At 38.7% G+C, this 18,518-nt stretch overlaps 1 protein-coding gene across 3 annotated transcripts in view; it reads right to left on the bottom strand.

The window, feature by feature from the left end:
• npas2 (neuronal PAS domain protein 2) overlaps positions 1 to 18,518 on the bottom strand; it is a 51,778-nt gene that overhangs the window by 6,315 nt on the left and 26,945 nt on the right. For 2 of the 3 annotated variants that reach the window (XM_034153235.1, XM_034153255.1), the window contains exons 2-14: positions 10,967 to 11,166; positions 8,503 to 8,559; positions 7,168 to 7,322; positions 6,933 to 7,024; positions 6,634 to 6,723; positions 6,191 to 6,311; positions 5,077 to 5,190; positions 4,802 to 4,920; positions 3,812 to 3,894; positions 3,594 to 3,700; positions 3,355 to 3,502; positions 2,788 to 2,872; positions 2,566 to 2,692 (exon numbers count right to left, since the gene is read on the bottom strand). In XM_034153235.1, coding sequence (XP_034009126.1) covers positions 2,566 to 2,692; positions 2,788 to 2,872; positions 3,355 to 3,502; positions 3,594 to 3,700; positions 3,812 to 3,894; positions 4,802 to 4,920; positions 5,077 to 5,190; positions 6,191 to 6,311; positions 6,634 to 6,723; positions 6,933 to 7,024; positions 7,168 to 7,322; positions 8,503 to 8,559; positions 10,967 to 11,022 — 1,354 coding nt within the window. In that variant the 5' untranslated portion in view covers positions 11,023 to 11,166. Of the gene's footprint in view, positions 1 to 2,565; positions 2,693 to 2,787; positions 2,873 to 3,354; positions 3,503 to 3,593; positions 3,701 to 3,811; positions 3,895 to 4,801; positions 4,921 to 5,076; positions 5,191 to 6,190; positions 6,312 to 6,633; positions 6,724 to 6,932; positions 7,025 to 7,167; positions 7,323 to 8,502; positions 8,560 to 10,966; positions 11,167 to 17,126; positions 17,454 to 18,518 lie in introns of those variants that run through there. The other variant, XM_034153245.1, reaches the window with a different exon arrangement.

The following is an 18,518-nucleotide window of genomic DNA, read 5'->3' as shown; positions in this document are numbered from 1 at the left end:
ATCAGAAGCACGATTTGTCTTTGTAGAATGACAGCTGATATCTTCATGTTCTGCTCGTTTCAGTGGAATACATACATTCTTTAAAGTCAGCATTAAAGTTCCCTTATTAGACTGTTTTTCATCAATATATTATAGGTCTCAGATATATACAAAGCATGTCTCTGAAGTGTTTGGCTCGGAATACCAAACAGATCAAGCATTGTAGCATCCCATAAACCCCTCTGTTTCAGCCCTGTTTCAAAAGTGCTGATTCTCTGTCTCAGGGCCGGTTCATTCATATCTTATTTTACCTAGTTAACATTTATTTATTTATGCTTTTTTTTTTTATCTCTCCAGTTTTAAACGATATTTTTGTTTTACTGTCCTATAGTACAGTGATTCTCAAACTTTTTTCAATAATGTACCCCCTTTGAAAAAATAATTCAGCCAAGTACCCCCTGATCAGCGCAAAAAGTATTTGTTAGGGGAAAAAAGCCTATATAAAGAGGTACAGCGCTGCACCATCAGTGTCTGATTTATTAAAACAACAACATTGTAACTGAGAAACACTTAAATGCTACATTTCAAATGTTTACAATCCATCACTAAATTCATGGCAAACCAATTTTAACATCATGCAATAACACTAAGACGACATTAGTTGCATTGAACTGATCTTTTTAATAAGTTGTACTTACAATTTAGTGAGAAACATGGGCTTGTGCTTCACTGAGGATCTTTGTCATTCTGACAGGGAGGCAACTGCAGTTATTACACTTCGTGTTTTGAAATATGTGTAACTCTAGTCTATTAATATAAAACCCACACTGCTCAAACTTCGTTACTTTTCCTAAAATTGGTATATTTATCTATTTTTTTTTTTTTTTTTTCATTAACATAAAATAAATCTCACGTACCCCCTGCAGTACTCCAACGTACCCCTAGGGGTCCGCGTACCCCCATTTGAGAACCACTGCTATAGTAGGCCTATACATTGAAATGATTTCAAACCTGTTTATCCCAATAATTATAAAGGAGTGCCTTGTTTACATAAATTGTGATCAAAACGTTTGAGACCCACTGAGATAACTTAGACTAAAGTTAACTAAACACTCAAGAGTCCTTTACCTCACTGAGCCTCTCAGTCTGACAGGGTTAGGGGTTGTAGAAACATCTTCTTCTTATATCCGTTAGAGCAGCTAGCACCAGATGCTAATAACAACAGCGCCGGTACCGGTGCACCCTCTCTCTCTCTCTCTCTCTCTCCCTCTCTCCCTCGCTCGCCCCCACGCTCACTCGCACTTTGGCTGTGAGCTGCGGGCGCCTGATAAGCCAACATCCCCGACTCTCATCACTTACAGCGCCCATCGTACAGGGCAAATGAAACGTGTAACCGGGGTAAAAAGGGTGTTACATTTACTTAATTATGAATGTTGTTACATCTACGGTCAAACATTTTTTTTTCCCTCCCAGAGCTACCAGCGCAGCGCCCCCCCAGATCTGGCGCCCTAGGCAACCGCCTATGTCGCCTATGCCAAAAACCGGCCCTGCTCTGTCTGTTACTTTAGATGAAAATAAGGAGCCACTCCCCACGCCCCTCTGCGAGATATTTGGTTAAAAAGAATCCAATGGTGCTCTAGGAGGAGATTCAGGTGATAAGGTTGGGGGGGTTACCTTGGTTGGTTATTGGCTAATGGTTACACAAGCCAAACAATCGTTATGACATCATAAAGTGGCCAAAATCGAATCAGCTCATTTTCAGACAGGTTTTTATATAAATGGATCAGAAAGTGAGAGAATCTTTTTTCCTGAGACTTTCAGAATCTCTTTCCACAGAGGGGACACATGTTTATGTAGAAAAGACATGAAAAAGTAGATTTTGCATAATGGGTGACCTTTAAAGACAAAAGTGGAAACAGGATATTATGTATCCACTTTAAAAAGGGACTGTCGATTCCTCCTTTGAAGAGGCACTATGGTCAAGGCAGAACATCTTGTATAATGCATTTCCTTTTGTGGTTTTATAAGTAACAACACTGCTCATTCATAATTTATTTGATCCTAGTCGGCCAGAAAAGAGAAGCGAAGAAAAACCATCTGCATGAATATATCTTTGGAAATAGTGAGAGTTATTTCGTGTGTGGTAAGAGAGCAGCAGCAGCTATATTTATGAACAGCGTCTGTAATGAGTCTGCAGCTGTCAATTGTTCATAAACACGCAGATGGGAGTAAATCGTTTTAGTACATTAGATGGTGGGTGGAAGAGCAGCGAGACTGGAGGCTCACACAAGCAGGGCGCGCTAAAGTAAGCCTTTAAACATTTCATTATGGGTGCATCGTCACCCACATACAGTATAAAAAGGTAGGTGGTTTATTGACTTTTGTTCTGCTAGATTACAGAAGTTTTTACTCAGTATTTTCAGATCAACTTTCAGGTTGAAAAATATTTAAACGGTTTTGCAACAGCAGATAATTCCTTTCCATAAAAAAAACTATAATTCGTTCAGCTATATAGGAGCAGGATTTCTGTACATTTTGACCTGCTGCTGAGTGAGTCAGCACTTTGGGGAGCAGAGGATGACTCACATGCGGAGTCTGACATCGCTGTGGGGGAGGACTTCCTGGAGCTGTGGGAGGAAACCGAACGTGCGCCGCTCGTTCTGTCCCGCGGAGGGTCCAGAGTGGAGCAGATGTCCAGGTACAGCTCCTGAGCCTGGAACACAGAGGGATGCTCAACATCTGAATCTGACATACAGACTGACCTTGGAAAAGCCGCTGATTGTTCGTAGAAGGACCCATGTCTGTTACCTTCACTGAAGAGGGAGCGATTCCAGGTGGAGACAGCTCTTCAAAGCGAAACGCTCGCCTCTTTTCAGCACGCACTTCAGCATAACTGAAAAATAGAATCAAAAATGAGATTGTTTGACAAGTGTGCTGTATTTCAAATATATACAATGCTGTATTATGGCAATTTAGGGTTGAAAACAAAAATATATAGAGCAGGGGGGGTAGGTAAAAACTAAAATGGGTACATTTATGGTGAAAAGACTCAGAAATTGGTGTTTATTTTTTTCTATCATAAACGCAAAATGTCCCATTTCTTTTTTCTCGTACATTTGGGACTCAATTTAAATTCAAATACTGTTGTTCTATTATTTTAAAATGTGCACAATTCTGAGTTTTTTCTCTGCAAATAAAACCCTATCCCAAGTAAAATGGTGTTTTATCTATAGTGACCCAAATACACGGTTGTAAATTTAACTTTTTTGCCAACAGCCGGTGCATTACATACTTCCCTAATCCAACTGACAAAATGTATATGTTACTTTTATTTTGCATATATTTTATACCCCAGGATTAAACCACCAGGCCTACCTGACGACAGTGTGCGTACAGACGATGAACTCAGGCTTGGAGTTCCACTGGTGGTAGGTGATGTAGTAGTGAGTCTGCAACCAAATCCACTGCTGTCCTTTGGTCAGGAAGCGATAGTAGCAGGATTTACCCTTTCCAAACTGCATTACTGTGGAGGAAAATAAAGAATGTAAACCAAAACCAATTTAAATCTGAGACCTGAGGGTGGTTTATAAAAGAGGAGTGACAGAAATACTCACGCTGCTTATGACACTGAGCTATAAGCTCCAAGTCATCCACATGATAGTAATCATAGCCTGAAGTGCCAAGAACCTCAAAGGGTAAATATCCTATGATTGGTGAAGCCCTTGAAGATAAAAAAGAAGATAAAATAGGTGTGAGAAAAAAAAAAATTATATAAAAAAGAAGCTATAATGTTGATTATTGATAGGAGAAGACATCATACACATATTTTTACCTGTGATCTAAAAACAGAAACTTCCATTCAAGGCTGTGTCTGGATGTGAATTCATCAGAAGGATCTTCCACATTACATAAATCCTGAACAGAAAATACAGAGAATGTTACTTATGGGCTTTTATAGCAAAGAAAGCAGTTACCAATCCTATAATATGTTATTTTTGTCTAAGTACTAGTTAGAGCATTTGAAGCCTCATCTACTAAATTCAGCTTATCTTTTACATGTCATCGTATTTGTATTATTTCATCAATGACTTAAAGCTGTAACCTTTAACATTTAAGAATTTGGTGAACGCATGTGACAACTTAAAGTACTCTGTGGGAGAAATTGTGAAAAATATGCTAGGTTTGGAGTTAAAAAGAACTGCAAATTAAAGGGAGTATTTGTCTTGTGTCTGAGGGAAAAAATATTCCATGTGTCATATGGTCCAGACTTGACTGTAACAGTCCTTCCATCTGGCAAATCTGTGTCTTTTTTTAACATGCTGGAGAAAGTAGAGAGGGAGAGTCAAAGCCTGTCCAATAGATTTTAGGGCAATACTAAGGCATTGGTTCAAAAAATCATGATGAAAAGACAGGATAGATAGACTCTCAATGTTTGAGTCTTTAGCTTCATCTTACTTTTCTTTTAAGTTTGATCTGAGTTGATCTGAACATTAAAGACCTCAGAAAGGTTCAGGGCTTCAATTTACTTCAATGACTGTCCAGATGTCCTCTTAGAGAGCACATTTGGGAGGATTCATCTGTAATCTAATGATGTAATCAGTTGAAAAGGGACACAATGTGCAAAGAGAAGTCTCCAGAGTGCTTGTAACAATGGAGTTTGCATGTAACAAAATGTGTGCTCCCACTCATGCCATTAGACCACAGACCATTTTGATTATCATCGTCACCAGCACCACCTGTTTTATTCATCTGAGAGAATTGATGCCAAAAATGCAACATATGCGGGGAAAAGAAAGGCACAGGAATTTGGATCTGGTCTTACCTTTAGAAATTGCGGAGTGACTAATCGTACAGTAGCGATGAGGCAGACCTGCTCTTCCAGAGACGTCTGCAGGCTTCTTGGTAACGTCAAATCCAGCCCGTTACAAGAAGACGTAGGCACTGCATGACAAGGACGAGAAGCATGGGTTGGTCCATTTTACTTTTTTAAATATATAGATTTTCTCCATTTCAGTTGATTATGAGTATTTACATAAAACGACATTAATGTTAAAGAACTGGAATACATTGAAACAGGAAGAAAATAAAAGGCCTTACCATTATTATGGAATTTGAAATCTCCAACAAACTTGACGTACTCGTACTCAACCGGCTCATTCGGGTCAATGTTTTCTCTGGCTAGATGGCAGCAAAATTCAATATGTTCCTCACCTGAAAAACAGCATGTTTTATTTTCATTAAAACAGCTTTTTTTTTAACGTTATAATCAATTATTTTGCTTAAACCTTGTGCCTCTCTTTAAAAGAAATTGCTCTGATGTCCTTCGAGGACAAACATGCCTGCATAACAAATTGTAAAAATTAGATAATACCCCTTCTCCTGAGTTAAATGGGTTAACCAACATCAGTTCTGATCAAAACTACAAAATATTCATACATTCTCCAGAATTTGAACCCTTAAATGTTCAGTTTGTTCACATATGCCATTGTTGTAGTGATTTTTTAGTGAACTTCATGCTAGTGGGAATTTTTATTTTCAATTGGAAAATTTAGAGTACAATCAAAATTCAATCTGGGGGAACATTGTCAAAAGTCAAATATTGAAACCAGATCTGAAACACTGTATCTTTGTGGCGGTGGGATCAATATTCTTTTAATGGGACATTTTTGCCCTTAATAGTCTGAGTGTTCTTTTTTAATTTAATGAAGCAGCTGAGTTTTGACCTCCATAAAATGTCCAACCTTGTCAAAACGATCAGGAAAGACAAAAGATTGTTGTGTCTTTATAAATGTGGCAAAGACGTCACAATGGCTCCAGACATGGTCTGGGACTGTTCGCTATTTAGACTTCTAAGTATCGGGCGAGACATGAGGTTCTCGCAAGTTTCTTTTCCTGGGACAAGTCCAATAGTAACGCGGGATTAAGGTCAGTGTCTTTAGCCCCAGATACTATATTCCTTTAGATTACTGTGTGAACATAACAGTGATTTAAAGTCTTAACTATGATACTAAGCTAGCCCCTATAATTAGCAAAAAAGGCTAATCATAGATCAGCAATCCAATAAACGTCAGACCTAAATTCAGCAACCTGCTCTAAATATAAAGACCTTAACTGGGAAAATACCTCGCCTGAGTGTTATGTACACAGTGTTGCTCTCACATACTGCTACCTGGTGATGGAAACAATCAGGAGCCAGGCGACAGGTACTCACTTTCAAGAAAGTCAGCAGCAATGGGGTCAGTCATCAGCATGTGGGATGATAGTAGCTTATACACCTCCCCGTGTTCCCGCTCCGGGAGGAAATTCAAGATATTTTGGTCCACCATATCGGACTGGTGAAAAAGGAGAGGTGCATGACGGTCAGTCTTTAAGGCCTTTATGCAACAATGCAGCACAACAGGTCACATGATTCTCACACTGGAGGATAACGCCATTTCTACGCCTGTGGCAGACTTAAACCAGCACATGCAGTCATTGATCAAATGAATTTTCTCTCATTAACACGATAAAGGTTAACAGCCCTGAACGAAAATCTCTATGTAGCACTCAAACTCTCTTTTTTAGTTTTTTGGGAACAAAACATACAAAAGGATTAGAGCAGAAAACAAATGAGTGTTAGCAATAGAGTAAAGTTGTTTCGGCTACTTCACTTACCGGTAAATGGCCAATGAGTGAAGACACACTGTCAGATACGTATATGATGTTGCCGTCTGTAGTTAACGCTATTAGGAAACCATCGAGGGCCTGTAAGGAGGAGAAATGAATGTGTGAAGGCGTAAATGAGAATGCTTACCATTCCACATCTCATCATCTGTAATAGTTATATGCATTACTAATTATTTAGTGTGCCAATGTAGCTTTAAAGTTAGGGAGAGTGTTTCCTGCTTTATTTATAACACATATGAATCAATGTTGGAGCTAAAGTGACTCAGGCTGTTCCTCCTGGGCCTTACCTCCAACATCAGCTGAGTGAACTCCTCATTGCTGAGGAACGAAGGCTTCCAGTCCTGCCTCACTTCGCAGGTTTCGTTCTGTGCAGTGATGTCTGAAAAAGAAAAGGATTAAGTGAGAATCATTACGTAATAATACATGTATAAAAGTTTGAAAGTAAAAACCATCCTCATACAGTCCTTGAACATTTCCCAAACTAAGCCTACATGCTGTATAGACCATGCGATACCTTCATACCTTTCTGTTTCTGCAGGAAGTCGATGGTCCTCTGCAGTATGGTGGACTTGTCCATCTTGCGCGGATGGCCTTGGCCCTGCAGCATGGTGCATAGCTCCTTGATGAGCACATTGAATTGGTCTCTTCTCTTCTTCTCCGATTTGTTACGAGACGCCCTGCGGAAGTCCACCCGAGAGAACACAAATCAGTGAAATCTCAAGGCAAGCCAATGAAGAACCTGTTCTTAAACATTTAAATCCTTGTCAGATTGTTCAGCGCTTTACCAAATAAAAAAGGACACACTTGGTTGCAGATGGATGGAATAATAAAGACTGTTTAAAATAGATGATCAACCAGTGACAAGAGTGGTATAATACAGAACACAGTATTTAACTGAACAGCCTCTTTTTTATTTATATCCTTACTAATGTGTTTCCATCAGCTATGGCTCTAAACGTGGTCACAGCCACACTTCATTTTAGAGCAGTATTAAAAGTGTTTAGGAAAGTAGTGTGAAAGCGTTACATGGCGAACAGCAGAAAGACGATGTTAGAAAGCTGAAGGATATTCTTTTTTTGTTGAGAATATTGGATTTACATTTACATTAGGAACAAAAGGTGGTCAAAAACACAACTCCAAAGGAATACTCCTTTTGCTCCCCGTCCGTTAGATATGTAGCGGTAACAATTCAAAAGCGGTGTGTCTGTCAGCTTGTGTTGGATTCCCTCTGTACCGAGAAGTTATTAATGCAGCTTTTACAAGAAAAAGGATTCAGCTGTGATTTGAGATTGACTAATCTGAGATGGTACATTCACACGTACCATTTAGTGAATTCAAGGTTAATGTAATAAGAAATGTAATTCCAGAAATTACATATTAGTCGGAAGAAGGTATCTTGAGGGAAGCGGGACATATTCATTTGTAAAAATTCAACAAAGCTTCTCCAACATGACAGTCAGCAATCATAGAAAATATATTTTTCTAATACAAATCTAAAAGAAAGAAGTCATACAGCGGATAACTTTATATCTGGTGCTCTTACATTGAGAATGAATGAATGTCTAGAAATGTGTGAAGGAGGAGCAAGAAGTGACAAAAAAGTCATTACCACTCATGAGCGCAGTTTTACCTGAATCTATTTCGGAAATACTTGAATTTCCATGGATTTCATTCTTAACCATGACATGAGATTAGGCTTTAAGGTTTTTTTAAAAGGATGACTTTCACAAAAGATGCATGTTTTTCAGGCAGACAGAGAAACTAAAAATGAATTTAGTAATAATCATTAATATAACATCCTGTATGTTACTCAGATATTACAGACTTCCTTTATGAAATAAATGAAAAACGAAATACCTTTTTGCCTTGTCTTTTTCATCTTCATCCATTAAATCGTCCACACAGCTGTTGGTGCTGGAAAACACAGGGGGACAAGACAAATGTAAATTATTTGATGATTTAAAAGGGCCATCAGATAATAGCATTTACATTTTGTCATGATACATGTTTCACCCTTTCACAAAAGACCTTTAAAGCATTTACTTGTCCTATTGTTTTCAGTACTAAGACACTGAAACCGAAGCAGCTCAATGGAATTATTCAATCATTTGGTACATGTGCTGTATCTTCTGTGATTTTTCATAATGTGTCTGCGAGTCAGATAAATTAAGGATGTAAACAGAGACACACTGTAATCCCACTGGCTAAATTTAGTGCCACGATTCTGTCCAAATAACCCGGTAACCCAGATGAGCTGCCTTGTTTGTCTCCTGTATTATTTAACGGGTCATGCATGCAAACTTCCTATTTTTGGTTCATGCACACTCAGGCTCGCACTGTTTGATCATAGCAGGAAATATGGCAGCAAGTTCAACATGTGGAATCACATTTGATGTATGCAACCTCCTGCTGTGTCACAGAGCAGAGGGTTTACCAGCAGCCAGTCTTATCGTTTTCACACATTACTGCTAGTAGGTGTTTACTATCTGTGGCCGGGGCAGCACGGGCGGACTTTCATAATCTGTCACAAGTTCATCAATTTGTAATAGACATAATCATAAAGTCATAAAGCCTAGTACAAATAAGACTTTACCCTGAATAATAGGGCCAGTTGTGAGTTACTCTGTGCATGTTACTACAGCATATTACAGATTACAACTCTAAGGAGTGCCACCAGACTTCTGCTCTTAGTTAGGTTCAGAGAGTTTCCATTTCTAAAGATTCAGGTTTGAGTTTAAGGCCTGCCTCAAACTCTATACTTTATGTATTTATAGACCACATAAGATGCCTGTTTCTTATTTATAAATTGCAATACCTAAATGGTAATATTGTCTAGATATATACAGTTACTATGTTTCTCAGGATTCCTCGCTTTTTTCTTCAAAGAAGGGCTTTTCTATAAAGGGAGTTCATGTTATCCAAATTGAGGGTTTAAGGAGGCTGTTCCGATTGTAAAACCCCCTTGAAGCTACTTCAGGATTTAGATTTATTTTGCGCTTTTTCATTTAAATTATATTTTCCTACATGAGTAATGAGGTACGATCATTTGAAAATGCACATGACAAATGGTAAAACCACATTTTTTTCCCCATGTGCACAGTGAGCTATTGTTGTGTCCAGAGCATTCAAAAAGCCACGCTCATACATGAGGGGCATAAGGCTTTTCTAAATGAAAGATGAGATACAGTGCATAATGGAAACTGAAAGCAAGCAGAAGTCAGAAATATAATGGTTGCTGGTTTCTATGTGTGGGTGTAACTCTGCATGTGTTAGATCAATATTCAAAAAGAGTGATTCATTAAAATGCTTCATTGCTATTTTCAGATAATAATAAATACATTAAAATTAATAATAATAATAGTAATAATAAGGATGTATTCTCATGAGGACTTTTTATACAAGACATGAAGCAGAAGTACCTTTAAAAACAAGAAGATCATTAGAATTAGAGAATTAGTAAAAAAAAAACATAATAAGAATAACACTTGTAATTAGCCAATGTAAATAAATACATTTCCAACTGTCGTTTAGAAATGATCACAGATCCCGCAGATGTAAGTGCTCTGATCACATCAGTGAGAAATGTTCCCTGCTTTGCAGATGGCAACTCAACGTGTACTTTATACTCAATATATCTATATTTATATAGCTGGGGGGTTACACAATTAGCATGACACCGATTATTTCGATTGTAAGGAGCTTTCATTTACTGAATTAATTATTGGAATGTATTTGAACACTTGTTTAACATTTTCTCTTGTGTCTTGTGGTGCTGTACATTTTAAATGTAGGCTGCAAAACATTTCTCAGGATCCTTTTTAGAAATCCCTTTCACCCATACACTTGTTTACTATAATTGATCTATTCCTTAATTAATAGTGAACTCACATTCTCATCCAGCTTACCATTGAAATATTAAATAGTGAAAGAGGAGGAATTGAGATAATTTCGAGTAGAAAATTACAAAAGCTATTTTACTTTAGGTCTATAAGCCAGAGGTACTTCTAAGGATCATAGACGAAATACTTTAGGAGGGAAGAGATGTGTTTCATATAATTAAAAAGAAAACATTTGTCTTTGTGCATCAGAAAATGGCTAAAATTATAGTTTGAATAAAGCTTTCATGGAAGGAAATAAAGGTCCCAACGTATCCCAGCTCAGGTTTTTGTCACCTTTTATATTTACTAGTGCAACATTTTAATGAGGAATAACCTACATTTTGAAGAACTGTTTGTATGACAATAGAAATGTGAACATATAAAGTACAGTGTGTAACAGAAGAACAATAGAGATCACAGAGTGAACTAGTTTGGATACTCACTCCCATTCCCTGTGTGTGGATGGACAGGTGCCCCCGAAGTCAGAAAGATTGTCCATGCTCACTCCTGTCCCCAGCCAGGCCCGCTCTCAGATCTCATTAGTCCCATCCGCGCTGACCTCGTCTGAGCACCCTTTTGGAAAAAACATCTCACGGACCGGTTGCCCACCGCCTTCTCAAGTCCATCAAAGAAACGCCAAATCCTGGGGGAAAAACACACAAAATGGATTACAGCATCCTGTAAGTGGTCATTTAGCAGAGGAGCTGTGTTATTTAACCCAAGAAAACATAAGCAGGTGACATTTGGGACATACAACCTTCAATTACCTTTTTTGTTACTATTGTTGGGTAACCATTAATAATGCAATGTAAAGTGCACTAGCAATCTTCAACTACCTGGTTACAGTACTTCATTACTAAAGAAGTGTTTTTCACAGGAGGTGCTCCCCTGACCTAGAAAACTGTCTGAGGCAGAAAGCTCTTTTGATAACCCAGCAAAGAAAATAAAGTCACCTCCTTCACATCCTCTGTTGTCAAGCTTAGACAACATCCATTATGGATTTAACTAAGAACGCACACTCTGGAGCCTTGGTCTACTGTAATGGAACAACAGAAGACTGTATTTAGCTACAGATATTAATACATCGCCTGTGTGTCTTTATGTGGTGAACAGAACATGCATCATCTCAGGCACCATATGTCTGAAATAGTCTCAACAACACTCCTTTCCACTTTTAACGGTAGTGTTTTCAGTCGGAAAACACTACTTTCCCTTAGCCTCGATTAAAGTAGTATACGTTTGTTTTGTTCTGAAATGTTTTAATTATATATCAAGGGTATTATTGCAGTTGGTAGGTAAAGTGAATTTGGCGGCGTAACTCAGGAAATGTATCCTTAAGTATTTTCCTTAATTTCAAATACATTTGAAACCCATTGTCAGAGGAGGAATATTAACTTCAGAGTGATGTATTGTAACCCTGAATACTCTGTGCCTCTGCCCTGTGATCGACTGGCGGCCGGTCCAGGATGTACTCAGTCAGCAAGGATTGACTCCAATAAACCTCTAAAGGATAAGCAGGTACAGTATAGCTAATGGATTAAAGGATGTACAATCTAATTGGACAAAAGGTACATTTCAAGAGACAAAGCAGGAGATTGCAGTGGTTAGAGCTGGCAGGTACAGGCGCGACCCCTTTACGCGTGTCATCCCCTCGATCTTCACCTTTCAACACTGTCACTCTAGAATAAATGCTTAGGGCATTGCATCTCAAGTGTTCCAAGGAGCGTGACAGCTGATTTCAGAGACTTCAGTTGTATACGATTCACATCATCACATGGGCAGATGTAAACCCCATGTGCTGATAATGTCTAGGATTAACCACAATAAACATTTTATTGCTAAAGAAAAAGTATACATATATCCCTAGATTGTCTTAAAGGCAAAAATACATGTGTACAGTTTCATCTTTGGTTTGCATCGTCACTGAAATTCCTGCACTCATAAGGGATTTGAAAACAGTGAATAATGCCCCCTTTTATGGCCAATTACAGAATTCAGAAGAGTGAAACAGTTAAACCAAAATCATGTCACTCTGACCTAAGGCTCATTTAAAATCTAAATGCTACTTTATGCTCTAAAACCACCAGTCCCTGCAGTGCACAGCTTTGCTCAAATGTTCCCACAGGCTTAGTTTCATAGAAGGTAGGAATGACTTGCACAAACCAGGATAATTGAAGCGCACTTTTCCATGAGTCTTAATTATTGTTAACAACCCGACACCTCCTCCTTCCCTCCCATCCACATAAACCCATTCAAATGGAAAGCAGCAGGGAGAAAACGTTGCACCAAAGGGGGTTGAACTGCCAAGGACTCAAGCTCTTAATTGTTAAAGACAATCTGAGCTATTATTTAATTGGGTCACTAAGATTTTTCCGAAATTGATCATGACATTCATGATCAGCATCAAAGAAAATTGCAATTGCTGAGCAAGAAACTAACACTTATTCAGACACACTTGCAATAACTGCTCTGCTCTCCTCACTTACTGCCAAACTACTAAAAAAAGCCATTTTCAGTGCATCAAGAATAGCGCATGCAACGTTAACCTAAACGTATTGCCTCTGCAAAGCTGTGTAAAACAAAACCTCCTATACAACCAGCATTCTTCTAAAGTAATGAGGTTAAACCTACAACACCTTGCAAGGTTAACCTCTAAAAAACACCAGAGTCTAATTACACTTGTGCCTTTAACCAGCAACCTGAACTCATGACAGTCAGTACACTGAAGTTCAAGTTCATGAGTAAACTCAGGAAGTAAACAGGCTGTAAAAGGATGGAGACTGTTACTCTGACAAGAAATTGCTTTATTCCTAAACGTACAGGAAATGTGGGGTTGGAATAACTGTGTGTTTTTCTAGAGACAGTGTAGGTTTCCTTTCTTTTAAAGTTTAATGGAGGAAAAGCCCCTGCTGTCACCAACCGAACCTCACACCTCACCCTATAGCTTGTTGTGGGATATAATGTTGCTCCTTTGTATATTTAATGTCACTCTACTCACCAGGCAAACAGCATTAGCACAGTGCATATTTTAAAATATATTTCGAGTCTTTTTAATGCCTTGAGAAAAACGACATCTGAAAGAACCCTGTTTTCCCGCATCTTTCCACTTTCATGCAGATTAAAATTAAATGAGGTCATGCTTTCTGTCAGATCCTCCTTTAGAGATTACTAACACCTGTGTGTGGCTCTCAGTTAATGATGCATACTTTTTGAGCATACCATCAGTAACTTTACGATAACGATTGCTTGTAGAAGCCTTGGAACAGGTGAGAGATCTTGACAGCAGATATTTTCCTCAGAGCCGTCAGAGACAGAATACCTGTTTGATCAGAGATTGAGGTGTGGTCTGTCGGCCCCAGCACGTAAGGATTGGAGTTGAAAACGATTTGCTGCCATATGTGATTTATTATAGATTATTCCATATGGATGGCATGCACATACTTTCATCGGATGCACAGCATGTCCGTACTGAGAACTATATTCAGATCTGACTAATTTCTCGTTTTGTCACAAGGACACAGTTTCAAAATCTTGAAGCAGATAAGAGCTAAAACCAGACTTGTTTAAGTGTTGATGAGTTTACTGGGTAATTCATTCATTCACATTAGTGCGGTTTATCTTTAATCTATTGGAAGCCCAAAGAGCAAAGAGACCTACTGTGTTCACTTGTGACATACTGAGCAAGCTTGCTTCTATTATTTTGGCAGATAATTACCTCCATATTAAACTGTCAGCAGGATTACAGAAAAACTTCTGACCCGCTTTTCATAAAACTTGCTAGAAGTGTGTAGTATAGACCAAGGAAGAACACATTACATTTTGGAGCGGTTATGTATCAAGAGGCAGATATACGCATTATTTTTTACTTATGGAAATAGCTTTGGCAGAGGTCTGCGTTCTCTGAGTGCACTTTGGTTTATCCTATGACCCAAATATTAGAATTTGGCTTGAACAATTTATTTGCATCTAACCTCTGACCTCTTCATATCTCTAGGCAAATTTGGCCATTATAGGCAATGTTACCAAAACCTGGAAAATAATTGTTTAATGGCAATACTGGATTTCTGCATCCAGAAACCTTTTCTCAATATATTTCAATATAGAATCCATATTGGTTGCATACTTTCTAGTTTGAAATCGACAAACCAGAAATGGTCAGTAAAGATGACACTTCAAACTTCAAGTTCGAACCCAACAGTCTCACCAGCTCAGATATTCGCAGCAGTTTCTCATTATTGAGATTTGAAAACCGAAATGTTAAATGCCACAGGCAATGTTTGATTATTAAATTCAGTCTCATATCAATATATTACCCAGCCCTATCTGGAATAACACAATACATCCACTCATTAAGTGCTGCTGACCATTCAGAGTAGAGTTATTAGAGGGTTTATCAAGCTTATGTATCCATTGCTCACACATACACACTTAATAAATCAGATGACAGAGTGCTTGTGAGAAAATGCTACCTGTACGCTTCAACAGTCTTCAAAAATACTATGGGTTCCAGCTGAAGAGCTTGCAGTGTGTTGCTGCTGTTGTGCTGGTAGCAGAGTTCCCGTTAGCCGGTAATTACCGGACAATGACCGGTAAAATATGCTGAAGTCCGGCAAATCTAAATCTCTCCGGTCAAAATGTCCGGTCAAAATAATTTTCCCTTAGCGCAATACCGCATCAGTTGCGCCACTTATGTGACAGACAAGAATAGTATGTGACAGACAAAAGAGTATGTGACAGACAAAAATTGTCAATTCTAATGTCTAACACTTAATGTGGAGAAAGAGATGTCCTGTATGGGTTGATTGTGCGTTGATCTGTTGGTAATGCCTCGGGGTTCCGGTGGGCATGTAAACAAATGCATAATGCTGCGCTATACTTTGTGGCCTCATCCGGTTGCATAGCGACGCTTATTGTTTAGGTGTCTTTTAACAAGCAGGTAGTCATATCATTAGCTAGAACTAGCTAGATCTGATCGATATGGACATAAATGCGAGTAAAGTCTAATCTGACAGGAGAGAGAGATCGGCTGCTGCTGACGAGTCGACACGCAGCTCTGCATGATCCCCTGCAGCGGCGAGCAGAGCAAAACACACTTCAGGTTAGAAAATCACACGTAGCTATTTTAATTACCTCTCAAACTACCTAAACTAGTTATAGATATGTTTAGTTTTACTGTCGGGTCACTCATTACTGGATCCGCGAGCTGCATGATACTGACGGGCTGTCAGGAGAAGGAGAGAGCGCTCCGTTTATTATTCCCGCGTTTTTGTAAATTACTGTACACTTTTGAATAATGTAGTTAATCTACTATAATTAGTTTGTTTAATGTCGAATCATATCAATTTGTTTTAAAGCTCAATAAATAACAAAGAAGACCTTTAACCGGCACTTATCTAATTTTGTCCGGAAGATTTCAACTTTAACGGACATGTTGACCGGCAAAAAAATATTCTAACGGGAACTCTGGCTGGTAGACTAGTTTTAAACTGGAGTAGTGACTGCTACTGTCTGTGTGTGTAAAGTTTACATTGCCGGACCACCTCCCCCTGCAGCTGGTTTTGAGCTGTCAGGTAAACATTAACTGGGCTGGACAATTGTTTTAGTTAAACTGAAAATGATTGATTTGACACATACGCCTGTTTGATCTTACATCGCAAATAATTCGAAATCATATTTCACTAATTTGCTTTCATTTACCCATAAATGCTTATTGTGGGTAAATATTATAAATACATACTGTACATGATAACATCACAATGTCCAACACCTTTGTGATCAGGAATTCATCTGGTGGTCCTTTGTTTATCAATATCTTAGCATTTATTTACAAAATGCATATTTGCACATGCAATGATAAATAGAAAATTCTAAATGTTTAAAACAAATATTGTAAATTGTAAAAGCATTATTTCTGGTGGGATTTTTGTTGTTGACTGATAAGGAAACCCTTGGCTACTATAGGTTACACACCTAGCCATAAAAACAGTGGGTGGGCCAATGAGTGCACTCAATGACCCTTTAACTTCCAGTATAGTAAATAAGTAATTCTGTCACACTTCATCCGTAGACCTCTGTGTAATAAAACTGTGTCAAGTGCAAATGAGAAGTCCAAAATACTGGGCTAAAATGAAAAACAGTGGGTTAGTGAAAGAAATGTGAACTCCAGTAGACTTAAAGCTGCCAGGTTGGGTAACATCAGCCTGACCTAAGCTCGTTGAGAAATTATTAAAGGATTTCTTTTCCTGTGACATTTAACATTTTGCTCTCTGACGTTTGACAATCCCTTCAGTGTTTTACCATGAATGTCACCATCAGAAGAGGTACAAAAGGGGGGAAGAAATTGGTTATTTCAACCTTGTAACGAGGGCACGAGAATGACTGTGCGCTGAAAACATGTAAGCAGCATTCAAGAGCTCCTGTAACGTTGCTCATACAAGACTCCCGTAATCCACACAATATATTCAGCCTAAGCAGTCTGACAGGAGTAAGCATAATTGAAAAAAGCTAAGCATGCTGTCGAACACCTCTCCTTTAAAATTGACGCTGGTGAACTTTGATGTTATAACAACGCGCCACTGAAAGCTTACATTAAATCTCACCTACCTTGAAAACGTGTGTCCAGAAGAAAGAATGGTCGACACTTAACTTTAACCAATCTGTTCATTTTTTTTTTAAACTACAGCATAGCAGCTTAACGTCACCACCACGAGAGCACCGAAAGCGTTACATTGCATAACAACGCCTAAGTTAATAACGTGCTGTTATTGATCGCCGGTGAGCTCTCTGTGGCTTTGACAGTCCTCATTTATCAACAAAACACACCAGCTAAATGTCCCTTTTGTGGTGTTTGCTAGTTGCGGGCTGTGTCTGTCTATTTTCCAGGCACTGTACTCCACATCCTCCGCTGGCAGGGACTTGTAAACAGGACCGAGTGGCTGAGAGAAAGTAGGTCAGCTGGTAGCTCAATACTCGGCTAACGACGGCAGGAGCAGCAGCATAAGCAGTGTGCAGCACAACCGACAGAAACCTGTAGTGACCAGGGTGGGGGGGGGGGGGGGGGGGGGTGATTGTAATCTTTAGCATGTGCTTTATGCATAATAGCACCCCACTAAATGACATGTTGATGTGTAATGTGTGTGTGGGAAGTAACTAGTACATTTACTCAAGTACTGTAGGCTACTCAACTACAATTTGGAGGTAGGCCTACTCTCACTTTACTTGAGTATTTCCATTTTGTGCTACTTTATACCTCTATTCCACTACATTTGAAACAATGTAAGTTTACCCCACTACATTTATCAAACAGCTTAAGCTACTTTTAACAAAATACATCTCTAAAAACTAAACGAGTGGAGCAACTCAGAAAAGTCAAAAGTCAATCAGAACTTTGTTTGTCTACAACAGGGCTATTCAATTAGTTTGGAATGGGGGCCGGTTGATGAAAATGATCCAAAGCAAGGGGCCGGGAAAAAGATGGCTTGAAATATGAGCAATCATATTTAAGAGCTTCAGATACAGTAAATACTACAACAGCATAGTGGAGTGCATATATTGTGTTTAATTCAATCAAACAACATAGCCCCAAGGCCTTTATAGATCTAAATGGCAAGTTCAGAACTCAGTAGGCCTACATGTTTCATTTGATTTCATTTAGGTGAAATGATCTAATCATTCACGCAGAGATGCAATCAATGACAGGAGTTGTCACTACAGTATAGTAGGTGGGTTCGAAACCCGAGCCCGTCGAAGTTTTCAGGCATTGTCTACCCCTCTATCTCTCAATGTAACACCCTCTCTGGAATAAAGGCACTATGGCATAAAAAAAAAAAAATCTTAAAAAAAAAAAATTGATTACTTTTTAACATTATACTCAAAGGGCCAGTAAATATCACCCCGGGGCCGGATTTGGCCCGCGGGCCGCCAATTGAATAGCCCTGGTCTACAACATAACTACGTGATGCAACCATATTATCTAGAAACGTCACATATAAATAT

This window comes from Trematomus bernacchii, unplaced genomic scaffold (genome assembly GCF_902827165.1).
Source record: "Trematomus bernacchii unplaced genomic scaffold, fTreBer1.1, whole genome shotgun sequence".
NCBI classification, from domain to species: Eukaryota; Metazoa; Chordata; class Actinopteri; order Perciformes; family Nototheniidae; genus Trematomus; species Trematomus bernacchii.
Note: the sequence above shows the minus strand (reverse complement) of the source record. Positions and strands in the feature narration are given on the sequence as shown.